Raw genomic sequence first — 21,923 nt, 5'->3', positions numbered from 1 at the left:
ATCGTTCATTGCACAAGTTAAAAAAATCACCTTTTTAAGGGACATGGACGGAAACGTCAGTCCTATAATGCGGAGAAACGATGAATACTCGTTGAGAAGGCTAAGCACGAATTCTAAGCTTCATAAACCCATTTGGGAAATTTCGACAACCTTTGGCTAGATAAGTTTAGTGGCTTATGATTTTTGGGGAAAAAGAAATAAATGTAATGTAAATAGAATTTTTATTGAATAATATGAATTGAGATATCGAGTGTTTACAGAAAAGATGAATGAAATTTGTGTCACTCCATCCTCTATTTATAGTACTAGGAAACCTAGTCTATTCCTAATTAAATTCTAAAAGATAAATACAAATAATTAAAGATAATTAAAGATAAATAAGGATAAATAAAGATAAGAGCTAAAATTAAATCTAAATAATAATCCTTAATAATTATCCTAATATAATTGGAATTTAAATAGAGTCTTGTGCTATAAAATTTTTTTTTGCACTTTTGCCCCAAATCTTCCACAATTTGTATTTTCAGCACCACCTCTTGCATGCTGGCCCATTTTATCATTAAATTTATGCTTTTAGCCCCCAAATTTCTTTTTGCCTTCAATTTAGTCCCTATAAAATAAAAAGTCATAAATAGCTCAAATGAATAAGATCACACTCAAAATAAACATATAATTAAAACATAAAAATATGTAATTCTAGAGTATTATCAGTCAAAATCAGCATATATCTTTGTTGGATATTCCATTTGAGCAATGTGCATTAATTATCATTTTGACATTTGGGTGGATGAAACGAAGTAAAAAAATCTATATATTTTAAACTAGGTGGAAATTGCTAATCTTTAATTTCTCATATGAAAAAAATCCAATTCAGTGTTGATGGAAATGAACATTCCATGCAAACAACACATTAAGATTAGGTGCCATAACATCTTCATCTCAATGTATATCCCTACCTGCAGCATAGATCCACAAATCTTGCTTTAAACTTGGTTATGACTGCCACAAATCTCTACTAGTTGATCACCATTGTTGCAGTGATGCAGCATGGGCGGTCAAAAATATTGCATTTTTATTCAGTTTGACTTTGTCTGCAAGTGATAAAATATATTTCTTCTGCTGGAGATTGCAGATTTCTAGGGATATTCTGACAATTAAAAATATAAAAATTCTACAACACTGAAACAAGTTCAAGGGATCGATTCTCAGCACCATCAGGTAATGAAAAATTTTCAGATATATTATGATGATTAGTATTTGTTATTGTGAGGACGGTGAAGGGTATCAGCAACTTGAATCAGGCACATGCAATGTCCATGTTCACTGCTTTCTTACCCTTCTTCATCATAGTCTTTACATCCAAGTCAACCTCTGTTAATAAATTATATATAATGATGTTTACTCTGGTTAATGGATGCATGATTAGTTGACTTTTTCAGAAAAATCAAAATGGGGTTTTGAGTTTGACTATCAATATCCAGGCAGGAATACTATATATATATATCAACACACACAACTTCATCAGCTATAATTTCTTTGCTTCTCAGTCTATTTTCTTCACACACACACCCTCCCCCTTCCCCAAAAGGAAAATGGCTTTGGAGATGAATAGTTTCCTTTCTTGGATTTTGTTTTGTCTAGCAGCAATGGTCTCCACCATTTTCTTCAAACACAGGAAACGATGTTATGGTGCAAAGAGGAAACTCCCACCAGGGCAGCTTGGACTGCCATTGATAGGTGAAACAATGGAGTTCTACAAAGCTCAACGCAGTAACCGGTTGTTCGAGGAGTTCGTCGAACCCCGCGTTGCCAAGTACGGGAAAATCTTCAAAACAAGCCTCATGGGATCACCAACTGTTGTTGTAAATGGAGCCGAAGCCAACCGGTTCATATTGTCGAATGAGTTCAAGTTGGTGGTAAGCTCATGGCCTTCATCGTCAGTTCAGCTCATGGGGAAAAACTCAATCATGGAGAAACAAGGGGAACAACATCGTTTCCATCGAGGTTTAATAACCTCTTCCCTCAGCAGTACAGCGTTGGAAACTTTAGTGCCTAAAATATGCATGGCAGTTCAATTACACCTTCAAGAATACTGGCAGGGAAAGGATAGTGTTAGGCTTTATTGTTCAACCAAACTTTTGACATTCACCATGGTGTTCGAATGCTTGCTAGGGATCAATGTGGAGCCACAAATGTTGGACACTTTCGAGAGGGTTTTGGAAGGTGCTTTTGCTCCACCACTCAACTTCCCTGGTTCTAAATTTTCAAGAGCCAAGAAAGCAAGGGCGGAGATTGTAAAGATATTGGAGAAAGTAGTGGACGAAAAGAGAAAAGAAATGGAAAATTGCAGCATGGTTGGAGAGGAAAATGGATGTATGCTACTCTCAAGATTGGTGGGTGCAATGATTCGAGGGGAACTCAGTGAGGAAGAGGTTATTGACAATGTAGTTTTGCTGGTGTTTGCAGCTCATGATACAACTTCCTTCGCCATTGCCATGACCTTCAAAATGTTAGCTCAGCATCCAGACTGCTACTCCAAAATCCTTCAAGGTAATAACAGTAATATCAGTATTTGGGCTTTCCTTCCTCCTTAATTCCCTGCTGATGAAACCCTCATTCGTTTTGACAGAACATGATGAAGTAAAGAAGACAAAAAAGGCAGGTGAAATGCTGACATTAGGGGACGTGAAGAAAATGGAGCGCACATGGCAAGCTGCACGAGAATGCATGAGGCTGTTCCCTCCGATCTTCGGGTCTTTTAGGAAAACAGTTGCGGACATTGAATATGAAGGATTCACCATTCCCAAAGGATGGAAGGTACGTACGTAGCGTAGCTTATATAGCTGTCGTCATAAATTTCTTTGGTTTTCTGTCGTGTTAAATGGGCGCATGCAGGTGTTATGGACAGCGTATGGAACACATTACAATGAGGAATATTTCAAAGATCCATTACGTTATGATCCCAGCAGATTCCAGGAATTCGTGCCGCCCTATGTTTATGTTCCCTTTGGTGGAGGGCCAAGAACTTGTGCTGGCTATCAGCTGGCCAAGTTGAATATATTGATCTTCCTGCATTACGTAGTCACTGCTTACCATTGGTCATTGCTCCATCCAAATGAGCCAATCATTATGGATCCTCTCCCTCTTCCATCTAAGGGAATGCCTATCAACATTTCTCCCAAGCTTATCACAAACCCAAATTGATTCCCCTTTTTTCCCTATTTAATTATTTTCTTTGTACACAAATTAAATATATTCTTTTCTATTCTTTGTCCCTATTTGTTTCAACACCAATTGTTTTCAAAGGAAATGAAATCAAATATAATTCTATATTTTTTATATGAAAAGTTCACTATTTTCCATTGAAATTTATATATACAAGTAAAACAGGAGCTAGATATAATTTATAGAAAGAATAAATTCCAAAAGTATAAATCTCACTTTGATCAAATAGGTAATGTTAAAAATAAACTTTAATTTTATATAATTTCATTTGATTTAATTTTCATAAATAGCTAACATATTCATTTAATATTGACATATTACATATATAAATAATTATATTTATTTTATATATAAAAATTAATATATTTATTTCTTTAAATGTATACAATTTAATTAAAATCAAAATTTTATGTATACATCTAAACCACAATAAAAATTTCATATGTCCGATTACATGTATCAAATTGCAAGTTAAATCAAAATTCATAAGTGATTTCAATATTTATAATTTTATCTTACCATCTACTGCAAAGCATAAAATGTTAAAATAATATGATTTTTATATTTGTTTCAAAACTTATATAAAGCAAGAAACAAAAATATAACATTTCTTTTTCATTTTTTCCCATCCACTTTTAATGTATAAGTGCCTATAGAAAATGCCAGATTGACCCAAAATTTTATAAATCCTTTGCCTGGGTCTGAAGTAAACAACCCAAATCACAAAGGGAGCTCATATTCCAAACCTACCGACTGAACCAAACCAATAACTTGACCCTTGAACAAACCTACTTCAATATACCCATGTATACATACATAAATACACTTGGGTAACAGCTGCTGAAGGAGAATGAATATAAAACGAGTTGCAAATGTTACGCAGCCTAAGCCTATACACTTACTCAGGTAACTGCTGCTAAAGGGCAACAAAATCCCCGACAAAATGCACCTGTCGGGTAATAGCAACAACACAGTACATTTTTAGAGGGAACTATTAACATACAATATAACAGTTAATGTGTTATGATGTACTAAATGAAAGAATTAATGAATTCAGATGGTTGGCAAAAGCAAATAATCACGACTAAAAAATTTGTCATCAGCTACATAAACAATTACTTCCACTTATATCCAATCCACAACATTCTTACAGGGGATGTGGATCTTTCACACACTGTGTGGCATCTGATAATAATTTATGACTAACTGGCTTCAGACCCCTTCTAAACCACCAATTTACAAGGGTCAGTTCTAGTTTCCGCACCTGCAAACATTTAGTCATTACAGTTCATCAAGCATTTGAAAGTAATATCAGATATTATACATACTATAAAACAATACCAAAGCAGAGATGAAAAGGGTAATAAACAAGCAAAAACAGAAAAGACAATTGCAGATCATCTTTTCACCAAGGTCTTATCTATGTTATATATTATTTCATCTTTGACTGCACTGTACGTTTATTTTCCATTTAGAACACTAGCAAATTCAGGGGAAGAAGAAAAGAAAAACAGAGACTTGGCTTTTATTATTAAAAGATTAAAACAGCACATCAATAGTCATATGCTTCACACTAGAAAATTTTAGCACATTATTTCATATATGGAACCCAAAATATTTCATGTTTGACATTAGAAAGAAGGAAACGTTCAAGAGAGTCTAAAACAAACAAATAGCTCATAGTAGTTTCATTGCATCCAATCTTTCTAGAGGCGCTCTAGCAGTTAGCTTCCCAAACCCATCCTCCTGACGTGAAAAGCCTTTCCAACAATGCCTCATGATTGTAATTAATTAAAAATGGTAAGAGGACGATTAAAAAATTTTCCATGTTCAGTATATTTGTCTATCGAAATAACCACCTTGAAAACAAGTGGTCTATCTACCAGTGAATAATTGTTGCTAGATAGAGGAAGTTTGTTGGACATCCATAATAGATAAAATCCATAAAAATATGAGCAAACTAACTCAAGCCTCATGCAACAAAAAATATTGGGGAATGAAATTTTTCCACACAGATTTTTTCCTAATGTAGTGCTGGCAATGGAATCCAATATCAAGGAAGGCCAGAAGAAACATTTCACTTTAATGCAAGATGCAAGTTAGTAACAACTGGAAGAGATTAAATAGTTCCATCAAAGAAAGGAAAACCAAGATCTAGGTGATCAACAAAACATTATATCGAGGAACAAAAAATTCACCACTACAATTCTCATCATTATATATCTAGACATAAGAAGACTTATTTTGAGAGTTGAAGATTTCATCAAGAGTCACAGATTGAATTGTTGCAGAACCCTAAAAGACTTAACTAGAAAAAGCTTAGGTTAGAAGACAGTCTCTAGCAGTCAAACCGAGAACACAGAATAGAAAATAGCAAGTAAATGGATGTCTGGTCTACAAGAACAATAGAGAAAAGTTCCAATATCTTAGGAACAACTAAAGTTTAATTTCCGAGATTAGCCTTCGGCAGCAAGTCACCCTCATAATAAGAGAACAAAGGTACTTTCCCAGGGATTGACTCAATCTCATCTTTTCAGATTGTTCAATAAGATTCTTTAGAGCACAAAAAATTAAAATTAAAAGGAAGTAATCTGAAGGAAGGAAAGGAAAGGATAACCAACCTGCCTAACAATGAATGGCTCCTCAACAACACTTAAAGGTTCAGTCAATATAGTCAAAAATCCATTTCGGTTTCCATAAACAACATCTGTAAAGGGCCGATCACCCACCTGCCATAAACATGAATTATGTCAGCAACATAATCCATAAACAAGACAAAATCAACCACCTAGTTTGTTCTATCACCCTTTACATACCATGATAAGTTGTGACGACTTATATCCAAAGTGTTTCTCAATTTCTTCAGCTGTTCCAGCTGGTTTCTTCACCTCTACAAAGACATGTCAGATGGAGGCCCTAATCAATTCTAGATAAACTAAACATTGTTGACATAAAGTAACAGTACCTGTGTGCTAAACCTTACAATCTTTAGCAGCAATTGTAATTCATCCCAAGCTTTTTACATGCTTAATGTTTTAATATAGGATTGAAACTAAATACGGTAAAAAATCTATTTATTTCTTCATAAATGCTATAGAAACGAATTTGGTAACAGACTAAAACTAGAAGCTTGAACTGAAAGGGGAAAAAACCTTACTGTGCCTTATTACTTTAATCCCAATAGTCCCTTCCAGTTTCTTCGCCTTTGAACCATCATAATCATACTCTAAAAGACCTTAATTGATCAACAGAAGGGGGGAAACAAAACATCAGCACATTGCACAAAGGCAGGGTCAGTAAAGAATAAAAAGCACTCAATCTCAAAGAGCCAAACAAAAAAATCACCAGCAGAGTTACTAAAGACGGCGATATCAGGGCCAAAAACATCTTTGCACTGCTCGATGGAAGGACGGAGAGGAGGCCAAAGCGTCAAAGAATAAGGAACAGTAATCGTATTATCCTTATCGAAGACGACACCTTTAAACCCTCTTCTACGGAGCTCAGACCAATTAATGCACCTTATATCACGCACTGCAACATGCGGCAACGCCAAGTGACGGTCTTTCACGAACACTCGAACCGAAAACACAAGGCCTTCAACATTGATTCTTTGTCCCACAGCCGCTTTCAAATCCGTCCACCACATGTTTGTGAAAATGACCCTTAGGAAACCCAAGAACTTGGTCTTTTTAGGATGTTTATCCTCTTCTTTTTCTTCGTTATCTGGATCTGGGTCTTGATTGCTTACTGTTTTTTGGCTGAAGGTAGAGTAAAATTGTTGGAGAAAAGTGGATTTCTGATCTCGGTATGTGTAGCTGTTGGTTCTATTGGGGTTCTCTTGCTGGGGTGTGCTGAAGTCGTGGGTTGTTGTAGTAGGGAGGGCTAACGAACAGAGGGTTTTGAACTGTGATTGGGTCCTGGGGAAGGAAAGATTGATGGGTTTGTGTTCGAAATTGAAATGAAGAAAGTGGATGGGAAGGGGATAGCAGCAGCAGTTGGGGAATGCAGCAAGTACAACCGGCTGCATCTCCAATGTATTGTTTTCCAATTTTTTTTGTGGTTCAATAATGTAATTGTTTTGTAATTACTCCATAAAGAAATGCAATTATATTTTATTAAAATTTGAAGTGAAGTTCTTTAGGTAACTTTCGACCAACACTTGGGTCCGGTGCGCTTGAGGGATGAGGATTGCCTCGCCGCCAACCATTGATTCGTTTCTTAGATTTTACCACCATTTTTTTTTTGGTTAAATCACATTTTGAGACTTAAATTTAGTAATTTTTTTCACATTGGGCCTGAACTTCTTTTTGTCCAAGTTAGACTCTAAACTTGACAAATGTTCCCATATTAAGACTTCAATTTTTTTTATCCAAGTTAGTCCTTAAAAGCCCTAAAATTCAAGCTTTATTGTGAGAATGATTGTCAAATTCAGGCCCCAATATAGAAACAATTGCCAAGTTTAGGACCTAACCTTAACAAAAAAAATTCAAACCACAATATAAGAAAAGTTACCAAATTCAAGCCCCAAATAATGATTTAACACTTTTTTTACAATATTTTTTGGTAGATATTTTTTTGTAAACATTGAATATGGACCATGACATCAGTTGGTCCTGAGCCAAATTCGAGTTAGGTTTATAGATAGAATTCACAAATTTCAAGTTTAAATTCGATTGAGATTGAAAAATAAATATTAATATTTTTATAATAGTTTATATCCATACTATTATTCAAATCTTTGACTGAATTGGTGTCACAAGTTAATCGGACACCAGCTCGGTTAAGAAAATTACAAAATATTCTTTTGTATTTAAAATAAGTAATATTATTCGAGGACATTTTAATTTCTTTTATTTCAAAAAACAATAAAAAAAACATATGCCTATATGGAGGGATTTGAACCAACACCAATTATATTAATAATGTTGTTGATTGAGATGATGCCATAAATTAACTCGACATTAACTTAGGATTGATGATAATACCATGATAAATAATTGTATTCGGTTAGAATTCTTAGTCTAATGTATTTATGTGTTTAAATTTTATTTTACTTACAATTTAATCTATTTTTTATTTTAATAGCGTACATATTTAATGTGTTACTATTAATTAATTTCAAATCTAAACATTTATTTTTTTATTATATGTTATTTTTAAACACAAATTTATATTTTAAATATATGATTTCCACTCACATACATATCTTATAGAGTTTATAGATTTAATTTTTATATTTTATAAATTATATAATAATCACATCCATTTAAGCCCCATAAATAGATAATGAATCCTTTTTAAAGTCTATGTTCAAAAAAAAATCCTTTTAAAGTCTAATTTCGCCGATGATCCCTATAGATTAGCCAAATATGTCCCGGTCCTTTAATTTATAAAAATTAAATCCTTGTACTGTGTCAATTTAAAAATCATGATCCTATCGATAATGTGAAAACTTGATGTTTGTTAATCGATTGAAGAAGTCATGTGCATTTTTTTTAATCAAAAGATTAAAAATTAAGTTTTTTTCTTAATTGAGAGCTCAATTGGCATCGGTATTATTGTTGGTGCTGACGGACGTAAATTCAAGTACACTGAAGTTTATTATCCTCCTATCGAAGGGTTAGAGAGGAGTTATGAGTAGTTTTAAACATTAAATAAAAAAAAGATATGATAAGAAATTATAGTAAGATAAAAAGTAAACTAAAAAACACTTAAAAGGACAATTCAATTTATATCGAAAATGTATTGATTGATATAATAATAAATTTAACTTTTAATATTTTGTTATATTTTGATAATTTAATCTTGCTTGTAAAAAATTAATAAATTGAAGATAACATTTGTTGATTAAATTTGATTTTACCAATCAAATTCATATATAATTGATGGAAACACTAATTTCATAATTAATTATCTTTATTCTTCACTTTCGAGATTTAGAGGTAAACATTCGATTGAATTAAGTCGAATTGAGTAAAAAAAATTTTGAGTTAATTAAATTGACGGGTCATATTTTATCATCCTAATTGATTTAATTTCTTTTTTGAATCAAGTCAATTTGAGTTGAGTCGAATCAAGTGAAAATATATGAATTAAATTAAAAAAGTCCCAAAATTATTATTTTAAATTATTTTAGAAATTTTTAGAAATTTTAAAATATATATAATTTTTAAAAAGTACAAATTTTAGAATGTTTATAAATATTTTGAATTTAAAAATTATTTTATAATTTTTGTTATGTTTATTTTCAAAATTAAATCCAAGAAAGCTCATTTTTAAATTTATCAGGATTTATTGTTTGAGTTATTTGAAATATAAAATTCAAATAAACTCAAATTCAAATTTAATTATTTAAAAAACCAAATAATAAAAAATCGTTTTTATTTTATTTTTAAAAATAGAATGAAAATTTATTCATAGGTTTAAAATTGTGAGCTAGCAAACAATTGAAAATTAAAAAATAAATTATAACAGTAAACCTGAAGTCCGCATGAACAAAACTGAGAACCCAAAAAGAATAAAAAAATTTGGACACTAAAAACAAAAAATCCTAACCTCATTCATCTTCCACTGCAGCAATCGTTAGTCAGGACCGCTGCCTACTACAGAGAAACACCACAGCAGCCGCAAAAAGGATAGCCACCGCCGGCACTCCCAACAACCAACCTTTAACCTTCGACCTCCCTTTAATGGCTCCACTCGTCTTCCCCTCTACCCGTTCCTTCACTTGCAACATGTTAGACTCCAACAACTTGGCCCTTTCCTCAAACTCTACTATTTCCGCATTGGTTTTGTCCAACTCAGCCTTGGTTCTGGCCACCTCCGCCTGGAGTGCATTCGCTTTCTTCTTGAGTTCATCTACTTTCTCCTTCATTTCCTCTTCGAGTCGAACTTTTTTACTCCGCTCTTCCGTTTCCCTCACTTCTAAAACCCCTAATTTCCTCTCCAAATCCCTCTCCCTCTTCTCGATCTCCAATTTCTCTTTCTTCAACTCCGAGATTTCCTTCTCCATTCCTTCGATCACCCACGCTTTCTCCTCTAATCCTCGTTTTAACTCCACCGCATCCTTGTTCGCTTCATCTATTTCACTCATCGAAGTTATCAAATCATGTTGCAGCCTGGAAACCTCGTTTTCAAGTTCGGCGGATCTCGAGGCCAGCGATTCCAGCACCAGTTCATCTTCCCATTGATCCGTTTCTGTTTTCCTTTCTACTTCCCTGTGCCGAAATTCATCGATTTCTAGGGTCAGTTTTTCGATCGTTTCCTTCACCTCCTTGTTCTCGTTCCTCAATTCAAGCTTTTCTTTCTGAAGCGCTTCCAATTTTTTAGACAGTTCCTTTAGTTTGGCTTCATTCTCATCGCTCCTCCTCGTCATTTTCTTTTCTTTGGATGCCTGCAAAAATCACAGAGAAAAAAATGAAAAATAAAAACCAAATTTAAAAAAAATTTAAATTCCATGAAAATGTCAAGAAGAAAAAAAGAAAAATTTAGATTCGAAAATCCGGGAAAATAACGGTTTCGAAAGGAACGAATGGTGAGGCGGCAACGATGATAACCGGAGAAAAGTTAAAAAAAAAAATCATTTAGCAAAATTAAGGTGAGAGTTGCGTATAATTTTAAAAAATTAAATATTTAGTAATTAAATATTTGTATAACTCAGTGTTATTCGTGTTGAACTTGTATTGGTTTAAAATTTTAAATTGTGATTGGTTTATTCATTTAATTAAATAAATTTATCCGAATATATTTTTAAACAATTATAATTTTTCTTTGGTGATAATAAACAAAACATACTATTACATTAATTTAAACTAGGCAAAAGTGCCATTTGTTTTATCAGAAGATAAGATTTCAAGAATATCTCCAGGTGGATTATCAAACACCTGCATACCTGTCTCCCCCTCAGAAGTCATTTTAGCTAGACAATAAGCAATTTTGTTGATCTCTCTAGGAATATGCTTAAGAATCCATTGTCCTCCTTGCATCAAAATCCGTTGGATCCACCTGAGTAACGTAGAACTCAAATCCACTGATGTATTATCTTTAATAACTAAGACTGTCTGCAAACTGTCAGATTGACTTACCACCCTATTGAACCCTTGTCTTTGGAGAAGAATAAATCCATCTAAAATACCCTATAATTTAGCATCAAAGACTAACCACTTCCCTAAATAATGGTTATACTCGAAAATCCAATCCCTATTCTTGTCTCGCAGCACTCTCTCGGCGGCGATAATTTTTGAGTCCAACTTGACAGCAGCAAAACTAAAAGGTAATTAGGGTGGTAGGCAAGATGAGTACCTTATAAGTCCAAGGTGAAAAGGAGAATCTATACCGGTAATTGAACACCCATCTATGTGATTAATGATTAAAATTTATGAGTAGAAGGATATCAGGAAGGGAGATGAATGAAGGAAAGAATGTACGTAAGTAAAAGGTAAGAGTCCGCGGTTATGGCAAGACACGTGAGAAAATATTAAAACTTGTTAAATGGTTACAAGGTCAGCTAAGGGAAGATCGCTTAGCGGCCTATCCGTTAAAATAAAAGTTCCAGAAATGAATCAAAGACTGCCAACCTAAATTTGAGAGAAATTGTCTCCAGATAGATCAAGGATAAATTATTAGTTTAGTGTCATGCACGTAGGAGCGGTACCCTTAGAGGCTTCGCCTCGAGGTCGAATAAAAACATTAATAAATGAATAAAAATATAAACAATGATAATTTATAAATTATACAATAAACCGGAAATAAGCTAATTTTAAATGATTTATTTAATTAACAAAAACATGAATAAATGAATTGATCACACCGTTTAATTCACTCAATAAACAAACCTCACTTAAAATCTACAAATATATAAATTCATATTTTTGGTAATAGGTTAGAATGAACCAATATCATAAAAATATATTAATTGAACCAAGCATGAGTGTATAGCGCAGTGATATGATAGTACCAAATTTTATTGATTGAATCAAACACGAGTATATGATCCATCACCAATCTTACATTGCATGTAATTAAACCAATAGCATTAATATTGGACGAAGAGTGTTATTATTATTTTTATTCTATATAATAAAATTAAACGTATGACATGTAGTATTTTTCCCATTAGAGCCTATGGTTTACCTGAGAAAGCTAGCTTTCCTCACTTTTTACAGACTCCACTAAACAAAAGGATCCATTTACTTCGTAACACTTCCCCTAATCTTTCACTAATACATCCTTGTCATGCCATATTGAACCGTTCCCGCCTTCCGTTGAGCAGGGCCTGTTGCCGCAGCACTTGCACCAACACCTATTCCACTATAATGACCTCTTGGCTGCAGCAAGTTCGTATCATTGGTGATTCTATTGTCAGCCGGCTCCACCTTCTTCACTCTGGTCATGAAAAAGGGGTTCGAGTCGATGTTTATAGCTATATCCGGTGAAAATTTGGCTGCCATGCTGCATTGAGGACCTTGTTTAGCTTGGGAAGGCAACTCCCTTTCACTTCTTTCTTGATTTCCAGTGTTAGATTTTGAATAAGTATATGCAGGGTGGACAGCCTGTGGTGGAAGACCTGTGCTTCTTATGAACGTTCTCGTATCATAGGCATCTTTCATGATTGTTCCATTCTCATACAGCACAACGGGGCCTACTATCTTTCCCGGTTTAGCTGAATAGAGAAAATATGTCGGTTCAAGCACCAAAAATAAAAGAGCGAGCAGAAGCAGAAGGAAGGGTGTGCTAGGATAATCTAAGATATTACACATACCTAGTGGGATTCTTTGTTGTGCCTGCAAGGATTTTGAGGCTTGATATGCCTCCTCTGCATTTTGTCTCTCTTTTAAGGACTTGAGGCTTGGCTGCTGCTCTTTAGGGGCAATGGTATTGGAATGTACAATTGTTGACCTGTAAAATTCATAGGATTACAGTTTCAACCATCAGATTAAAGCAAAAATAAAATAAAATTGCTGTACGAACAACCAACCAGTTCCAATAAAAGGTAACATAAAAAAATGATGCTCTACCAATAGCCTTTTTCCTTTCTTTTGGCTCATTGAAGAGCATTTCCACTGCAAAAGTAGAAGCAAGGTATTTGGCTCTCAATATTTTTTACTACACTATACCTGTATACCATACATTATAAGTGCATCAATAGTATTTTTTGGAAGTCCACAAGCACACGTTCGGCCATGAAATGAAAAATTGAAAGTAAAAGGTAGAGAATAATATCTACCTCGGAAGGGAGACATGCTTTCTTTCAAGTGGAATAACTGGTGCACTTTTACCACCATTTTCCTCGAGATGTGCAAACTGCTTTTTGAATTGATCAACCGCACTGCATTAAAAACTATACATTAGAAATAACTACAAGCAGCAGCAGATTGATTAATACTATACATTAGAAATAACTACAAGCAGCAGCAGATTGATTATTAATGAAGTTTGGTAAGTTGAGAAAAGCAATGAATAAACAATAAATGAAACCTTGGATAGAGAAAGTTTGTCCTCTCAGTTCCATTCATATGATCTTTCAGCAGCTGAGGATGGTACTCCAGTATCTCACGGAAAATTAGCTCTTGTATATCATCTTTTGTGACCCTTCGCCTCTCAAATTCAAACTCCATCTTTGTAATTGGTTGACATGAAGGCTCCCTCTCAACTCTTGCCAGCCCCTTAAAGTAAGGATCAGCAAGGGCCTGAAACATACCAAATTAAAAGATGCTAGTGTTATAAACTCACAATGCGGATTGATATCATTTATGTAGTTAAAAGAAAATTTGCAGCAACAAATTGTCAGGGAAGAAATCAATACTCTCCAACAACCACAGACCTCTTCAGCTGTTGGCCGGTCTTTTGGATCAAAGGCAAGCAATCTTTGCAGTAGACGTAGAGCCAAAGGATCTGCATTTGGAAATTTTTGTTCAAATGGGATTGGTTGCTTTTTTCTCATGCTAGTTAAGTATCTTCTTGCCTTTTCATTACGAACCTGTGAACAAGAATAAGAAAAAGAAGTTAATAGCAGTTATGTCTGTATGATCAAAAAACTGCTCAGAAGTCTTGACGTGCATACTCGAGAGATGGTATCTAATGAAGGTGTACCAAGCAGATCAGTCATCAAATCCAGCTGGTGAACTACGTTTTTACCAGGAAAAAGTGGCTTCCCAGTTAATACCTCAGCAAAGATGCACCCTATACTCCATATATCAATTGCAGGTGTATACTGCATTAATTTTAAGCAACAAGGATAGCAATCAGAGATCGGAAAATAAACAGTAACACCACCATGAAGCATTTATTCCAAGTAATATGAACGCCAATCAAAACCTCACAAATTAAAAAAAAAAACCAATCATGCAACAACCATTCAAAGTAAAAAGAAAAAGAATCAAAATTTGGAAAATGAACAGAAATCCATTGTGAAATGCTTCATCTTATATGTTGCTAATACGGGATGGGACATATAGGCTGAAGGATATCATAACTCGCATACTACATTGCTAATAAAATGTTTTTTGAATGTTCTGCTAAAACCATATTTGAATTTGATAAAATAATATGGATAAAAGTACACAACACACACCATTTCAAAAAACTTTGCATTCATTAAAATTTGAAAAGTATGGAAGTGGGAATGACGTGTACTAGAAAATAATTTGAGTTCAGTAAACATTCAGAAAACTCATATTAGCATAAAGTTAGATACTTTGAATCATTCATTTCGCATTGGAACATCTAGGCAGACAAAAAGCAATCATTTCATGATATAAATTGCTCAGTACTACATGCTAGGAAGTTCTTATCAACCTAATAATTCACCTATATGCATTTTAGACAGGAACATATGTTAAAATAGCCACACTTTTAAATTCAAATCTTGATCCAAATTAAAAATTTAGATATACATAAGAAACTGAACAACTAGAAAGAACATTGCATGCACCACAGAATGAACTAATATAGCTTCATCCAATATGATCTCATACAGGGAATAAATGCATCACATGATTTTAGGTTTGTAGAGTTCCAATCTTTAAAGTCTATGCAAGAGGACGTCTTTACCTTGGAGAAAAAGGATCCACAGAGTTCTGGAGCTCTATACCATCTTGTAGCAACGTAATCCTGAAAATGCCCAACAAAGAAGTCCATAAAATCAGCAAACCAGTTCTTTCTATTGTGATAAATGTAGGAAACAGTTATAATCTGAAAACATCAAAGACTGGTAATTGTAAAAGGCATACCGTCCAGAAAATTGTCATAGGTGTATCATTAAATGCAACTCTAGCTAAACCAAAATCACATATCTTAAGCTTGCAGTTTGCATTTGCCAAAATATTCTTGGGTTTTAAGTCTCTATGGTAGACATTTGCTGCAGCCAAAAAAGCAAATATCAGATACATTCTGCAGTCTACAAATATAATCTAACCTGTCCACAGCACAAGACATTGAGGGTGATATAAGAAAACAGAAAACAGAGAACAAATTGAATTAGCAAAATAGCACTGACAAACTTTAGAAAAATAGCAGTTGTTACCAAAGATGAATACAACAGAAAGAACAAAAGATTTGCTAAAGTTGAAAACAGAGTTTGGAAACCTAAAAATAATTAGAACTTGGACATTCGGACTAGACAAAATATTTACCAGAAAAATGTTTACCAAATGTTATGGCATATAAAACAAACAGTCGTTACCATTGAAAAGGTCAGATGAAAAAGATATAGCTGTAAACCAAGTGAAAGTCCCAGCAAATGCAGTCGAGCCAATATAGAGTGAAAATTACCAGTGTGAATATATTTCAATGCACGCAGTAGCTGGTAAAGGAAAAACTGGTAGTGCTCTCTAGTCAAATCATCATTAGCTTTAATAACTTGATGAAGATCTGACTCCATGAGCTCAAAAACGACATAAATATCTTTGAAGTCCCTGCGGGATGGAGGCAGCATAATGTGTTTAATCTCAACAATATCAGGATGCTGAAGAAGTCTGAGCAGCTTTATCTCACGAAGAATTCGGGCAGCATCAGAAATATGCTCAAAAATATCATGTATTTTCTTGATCGCCACTTTTTCACCAGTATGGGTGTCAATTGCAGAGCACACAACACCATAACTGCCTTTTCCTATAACTTCTTGAATCTTAAATCTAGTGGCATCACCATATTCAGAGAAAAAGTCCATCTCTGTTGAGCTCTGTGGCACAAAAATACATATAAGACAAGATCCCCAAGCATAACTTTTCAACAATACAAGACAAAAGTAACGACATGCATATGGTGAATCAGTCAAAGGCAGTCCATTTAACTCAAAAAAAAAGAAAACCATACAAATGTAGGACAAAAAGATAATGAAAATGCAATCATTAACAAACAAGAAGAAAAAAAAGAATACCACAATGTCATCAATAAAGTAAAGTATCTTCAACACATCAGTGACAAAACTAAATACTAAAACTCCCTACAATTTCCTTCTTTTCAATCACTATATGATCATACAGATATTAAACTCATAAGCTAAGCAATAAGCAATTACTTTCAGCAGAGGCAACTAATTTTCAAGATGTAAGGAGAAAAGAAAAAGACAATTAAAATTTAAAACACAATTCTTTATATGTAGAATCCAGTATCAGACTGGCAGTATAACAAACAGGTTGTAAAGGAAGACAATCTTATTAAAGTAACAATAATGGACTACGATTCCCTACTTTCCATATATAAAATGCAGGGAAACTCAACCATTTTAAAACAGAGAAGAAGTTTAGGAAGAATATATATATATTGATATTAGAAAGTAAATAAAACTGGCCTCAAATGAGAATCAAAGAGGAGTATAAAGCATTTATTTCAAAAGATAGCATCCCAGAAAAAGAATGAAACTTAGATATTCCAAATAAAATATATATATATTGCATTAAATTTATGCTGTTTTATCTCTCCCTCCCTATAATCGAAACGCATTCTACTTAATTCAACCAAAGAGGAAAATATCTAAAAATAAAATCATTCCTTTCATTGACTAAAAATATCTGCGACATCTTCACACAGCACAAAACACCCAAAAACACAACAATCCCATATGTCTCACCTAACCACCCAACATTTTCACAGCTCAATAAAAACTCCCAAAAACCCAAAATAAATTTAAAGAAAAAAGGATTAAAAGAAATGAAAAATCACCTTCTTTTGGTGATCTGGCTGCATTTTTGTGAATCCAAATTTAATCCCAGATCACAAAGAAACAGATGGTAAAAACCCAATGAGGAGAAAAAGGAGAAGTTGAATGAAGAAACAGAAGAAAATCTAAGAAATCATCCACATTTGCCCCATCTCCCTCGACTCCGAATCACAAGTCCATAATCCCATTGATTTCTCCAACATAATAAAATCCAAACTAAATCATTCATACAATCTGCTTCTTCTTCTTCTTCTCCTTCTTTTACAACAGCATTGCAATTCAACCACCATACAAAAAAAAGTAGCTCTCAAGAACTCTCCTTGATAATTCAGTCTAAACTACTCTTCCAACACTTCTTTTTCTTCCTCCTTTTTTTTTTTTCTTTTTTACTTTCCCTTCAAGTCTTCAAAAACTTAACCAATAACCCAAAATTCGCCTCCTTTTTATCTTCTTGAAACAAGAAACGAAAGAATAAAAATACATATATATGTGTATATTTATATATAAAAAAGTTAAATGTGTGAATGAAGAGTGCAGAGGTTGCAAGATCTGAACACCGACAGAAAGGAAAGAGGATGAGAAAGAGAAAATAAAATTATTTCTTTAATAAATAAATATTAAAGTTTTTTTTTCTTTTTTTGTGGCATGAATCTAGGGGTATTTTTATACGTATTTGGGAGTGTATTTGGATACAAGAGTGGCAGATGATGTAAATACTGTGAGCATTGAGGAGTTTTTGGTTGGGAAAGTAAGAGAGTTAGAGTGGATTTGGGGAAAAGGTTCCAAGGTTCTGTTTCGGGGGCATCCTCCCTTTTTTTTTTTAAATTAAATTATAATTGTTAGGGTTAGGAATCTCCAGAATTTGGAACACGTCATTTTTCCACGTGATGATTCATGAGATGGGATGGTGGAAGCGCAATCACCATCGTAGATTTTGGTTGACGCAACTGTATGATCAAAATCTCATCATCATCTCATTCATTGTTTATGCGGACACTACCACATAATTTCCAAATTTTCTTTCATTTTCTGTTTTTTCAAATAAATATAAATCACATCATGTTTGCTTACAAAAATATATATATATACACATCATTTCATAGTTGCTAGTATTATAATTTTTAAATAAACTTAAAAATAAATTAATTTTTAAGCAAAATGACTTTTTTTTTAAATTTATTCATTTATATCATTAAAATTAGGGTGAGTATTTGATCTAGTCGAGTCAAAAAATTTTAAGTTAGTCGAGTTGATGAATCTTATTTTAATAACTGAACTTAATTTGAATCTTTTTCAAATTAAATTGAATCGAATTGAGTCAAAAAATTTGAGTTAAGTCAAGTAGAGTTAATGAATCCTATTATATATACTTAATGTTGCTTTTATATGGACCAATTATTTAACTAGTAGATAAAGTATAAGATTATTTAACTACATAAATAATATAATGGTTTTACTTTTTAACTTAATGAGTAAATATTTATCAAAACGACGTAATTTTACCTTTTAACTTAATGGCTTTGATTTTTAATTCTAGAAAATATAAACATTGATCAAAACGACATAGTTTTGTTTTGTCTTATTCGAATTTTCGGATAACTTGAGTTGTGTAATTCATATTTGAGTTAAACCAAAAAATTTAATTTTTTATTCGAGTTGAACTAAATAACTTGATTAACTCAAATAACTCGAACTAATTAATTCAAAATTTGAACTTTTTATCGAATTTTTTCAAATCGAATCGAAGTTTACTCACCCTATTAAAAACTAATATGATTGACACAATAATCGGATAAAAAATATTATACATTTCGATTGGACTTGTAATAAAAAAATAACAAAAATAAAAATAAATCCATTTATTGCTAATTATAATTGGTAAACTTCAATCAGATTGACAATTAATTAATATAAAATAATGAAATCAGAGGTAAGTGAATATAATCATTGATGGAGGAAATAAATTTGATATTAAAATGACCAATTAAACTAAAAGTTGTAGTGAAAAGCAAGCTGTATTTTGTCTAATTTGGCAACAATGCCATGCAAGTTGCTTTCACAAAAGAGTTGCCCAAGTTTCACGTGCCTTTCTTTTCCTACCACAACTCTAATCTCATATTCATTCATTTAACACCTCCGAATCTTACCTTCTACAAATAATTTTCTCTTTTTCTTTTCATTTTTCAATTTTTATCCATATGTTAGAATATAGATATAATTGTTAATTTTTAATTTATTAAGCTTTTGATATAACAACATTTAAAATAAATTCTCACATTTGAACATGTTTTAAACTTATTTCAAGCCTTTCGAAAGAGTGGGATTAACCCCCTGTGAATGGGTTCAATCCTATGGCAAGTCAATAGCTAGATAAAAATTTGGAAGGGAGAGATGAAGGGACCGATCCTATATGTCTTTTCTGTATTGCTTCAAAACATGGTTTTTGTATTTTTTTAGAGAGCTTCGTTGTAAATATTTGTATACTTTTATTCCATCTTTTATTAAGCTAAACTTTGTAAACAGAGGTTTTTCATTTGTTTACACAAATCACCAATTTGTATATTCAGAGGATTACTAATTGAGCCATAAAAATTAGAGAAATTTTTAGTTTAGCCTTCGAAAAGTTAGAAGATTCTAGTTAAGCTACAAAAATTATGAAATAGTTCTATCTTAACCCAAGTTATACTTTGTCCCTGAAAGATACCAAACATTTAGGCTATGATTGAAAAGCAATCTAGAAATTTTATTTGGGTGTAATTGGTGGATCCCATTAAAATGGGTATAATTGAAGCACCCAATTACACTTTCCAACTCTTAGGCGAGGATGAAAATTGGAGTAATTATGTAAGTAATTACACCAAAATCTAATTATTATATGGCTTTGCAAACACTCATATATATTTTTAAGGTTTTTCATTTGTTTACACAAATCACCGATTTGTATATTCGGAGGATTACTAATTGAACCATAAAAACTAGAGAAGTTTTTAGTTGAGCCATCGAAAAGTTAAAAAGTTCTAGTTAAGCTACAAAAACTATGAAATAGTTCTATCTTAACCCAAGTAAATAATAGAGAATTGTGAATGTTATAATTGTCTTTGAAAGATACCAATTAGTGAATTGGGAAAACCTTTAGGTTATGTTTGAAAAGCGACCTAGTAATTAAATTTGGGTGTAATTGGTGGATCCCATTAAATTGGGTATAATTGAAGTACCCCAATTACACTTTCCAGCTCTTAGGGGAGGGTGAGAATTGGAGCACTTAAGCAAGTAATTACACCAAAATCCAATTATTATATGGTTTTCCAAATACTCATACATTATTTAACTTTTAAAAAAATTATTTTTTATTCAAGTTTAAGTTGTGAAAATTATATCATAAGCATGAACATGTATGAGTGTATAAATCCTAAAATTATATTATAAAAATAATTTATGTATATTTTATAAATTTATAAAAATTTATATGATTTAAATCATATAAAATTTTTAAAGTTATGGTCGAAAGTATATTATAAAAATAATTTACGCATTAAGCGTGTTATAATATACTTATTTATAAAAAGTGACAATGAAAAGGTATGGACGTAACTTTGTTTAAGTGTCCGTGCTATATATTATAAAAATAATATACTTATTTAAAAAAATGTTAATTTTTTTATTATAACTTATTTATAAAAATAACTTTCTAAAGTTATAACAAAAAATATTATTTTTACATGTTATTGGACACTTTATAAAATCTTTTATAAATGTTATATATAATAAAATTTTATTATTTTAACCTAATTTATGTATTATAAAAATGTTATAACTTAGCATAAGTTTTTCTCCAAATTAACTTTATATGAGTTTTTATAATCAAAGCTATTAAATATTTATATTATGAACCCAAATATTATGTGGCATATGATAATTATTCAAATAAAAATGTTTTCTTGCACCATATCATGGGATACGATACCATTTGAGAAAATAGAGTTGGACACAATATTATAGATTGTTCACGAATTCTTTAATTCAAGACATTCAAAGCTTCAAAATGTTGTTGAGATAACAATTGTTGTTCTAAAAAAATATTTTTCATATTAACATCACCTTAGTATAACATAAAAAAGTAAAGTTAGATTATACTAGCATGTTACATGTTTCATAACTTCATTCGTAGACGAAATCGGAATGATACATCCTTTGAAGACTACATGGAAGAGCGAGATATTAATAATCTTAATGATACATATTTAGATGATGAAAAGCTCGATCAATGACCAACATATAATGACAAGGAGTATATGTTAAATGTTAAAGAGGGAATAGCTCAACAAATATAGAATGCTAGAGCAATTAGATAAAATTGCATATGGTATTTATTTTTCTTATTATTTTTATTAGTAACCATATTATTGACTACTTTCTTAGACTAATATATTACATATGATGATTTGATTTTAATTTTTGTTACTCGTTTAAAAATAATTTGTCGTAATGATAATTTGTCGTTTAAAAAGTAATTTTAAATTTTGGACCAAATTACTTT

At 32.3% G+C, this 21,923-nt stretch overlaps 4 protein-coding genes across 5 annotated transcripts; 1 reads left to right on the top strand and 3 right to left on the bottom strand.

Annotated features, from left to right (window-relative positions):
• Positions 1-1,592: 1,592 nt before the first annotated feature.
• Positions 1,593-2,873, top strand: LOC108452680 (taxane 13-alpha-hydroxylase). The gene is made up of 2 exons (XM_017750481.2): positions 1,593-2,550; positions 2,630-2,873. Exons 1-2 carry the CDS (start codon positions 1,593-1,595, stop codon positions 2,827-2,829), a joined length of 1,158 nt encoding a protein of 385 aa, XP_017605970.2. The 3' UTR covers positions 2,830-2,873.
• A 1,330-nt stretch (positions 2,874-4,203) lies between these two features.
• On the bottom strand, positions 4,204-7,449 carry LOC108450405 (phosphatidylglycerophosphate phosphatase 1, chloroplastic/mitochondrial). Its single transcript, XM_017748010.2, has 5 exons — positions 6,571-7,449; positions 6,383-6,460; positions 6,042-6,115; positions 5,847-5,954; positions 4,204-4,489 (listed from the first exon to the last, which is right to left on the bottom strand). Exons 1-5 carry the CDS (start codon positions 7,250-7,252, stop codon positions 4,373-4,375), a joined length of 1,059 nt encoding a protein of 352 aa, XP_017603499.1. The 5' UTR covers positions 7,253-7,449; the 3' UTR covers positions 4,204-4,372.
• Positions 7,450-9,671: 2,222 nt separating this feature from the next.
• Positions 9,672-11,324, bottom strand: LOC108452236 (peroxisomal and mitochondrial division factor 1). 2 transcript variants are annotated; one of them, XM_053026531.1, is made up of 2 exons: positions 11,117-11,324; positions 9,672-10,618 (listed from the first exon to the last, which is right to left on the bottom strand). In XM_053026531.1, the coding sequence occupies exon 2, from the start codon at positions 10,598-10,600 to the stop codon at positions 9,812-9,814; it is 789 nt and encodes a 262-aa protein (XP_052882491.1). In that variant the 5' UTR covers positions 10,601-10,618; positions 11,117-11,324; the 3' UTR covers positions 9,672-9,811. The 2 variants fall into 2 exon arrangements, with proteins under 2 accessions (XP_052882491.1, XP_017605495.2); XM_017750006.2 differs by lacking the exon at positions 11,117-11,324 and adding an exon at positions 10,740-10,904.
• Positions 11,325-12,265: 941 nt separating this feature from the next.
• On the bottom strand, positions 12,266-18,193 carry LOC108453312 (mitogen-activated protein kinase 20). Its single transcript, XM_017751338.2, has 10 exons — positions 17,389-18,193; positions 15,997-16,405; positions 15,456-15,583; positions 15,277-15,336; positions 14,288-14,437; positions 14,048-14,203; positions 13,702-13,913; positions 13,451-13,552; positions 12,986-13,122; positions 12,266-12,886 (listed from the first exon to the last, which is right to left on the bottom strand). The coding sequence occupies exons 1-10, from the start codon at positions 17,410-17,412 to the stop codon at positions 12,444-12,446; spliced, it is 1,821 nt and encodes a 606-aa protein (XP_017606827.1). The 5' UTR covers positions 17,413-18,193; the 3' UTR covers positions 12,266-12,443.
• Between the last annotated feature and the right edge of the window lie 3,730 nt (positions 18,194-21,923).

Source organism: Gossypium arboreum, chromosome 4 (assembly GCF_025698485.1).
Source record: "Gossypium arboreum isolate Shixiya-1 chromosome 4, ASM2569848v2, whole genome shotgun sequence".
Classification (NCBI taxonomy): Eukaryota; Viridiplantae; Streptophyta; class Magnoliopsida; order Malvales; family Malvaceae; genus Gossypium; species Gossypium arboreum.
This window is presented reverse-complemented; position numbering and strand designations above follow the sequence as displayed.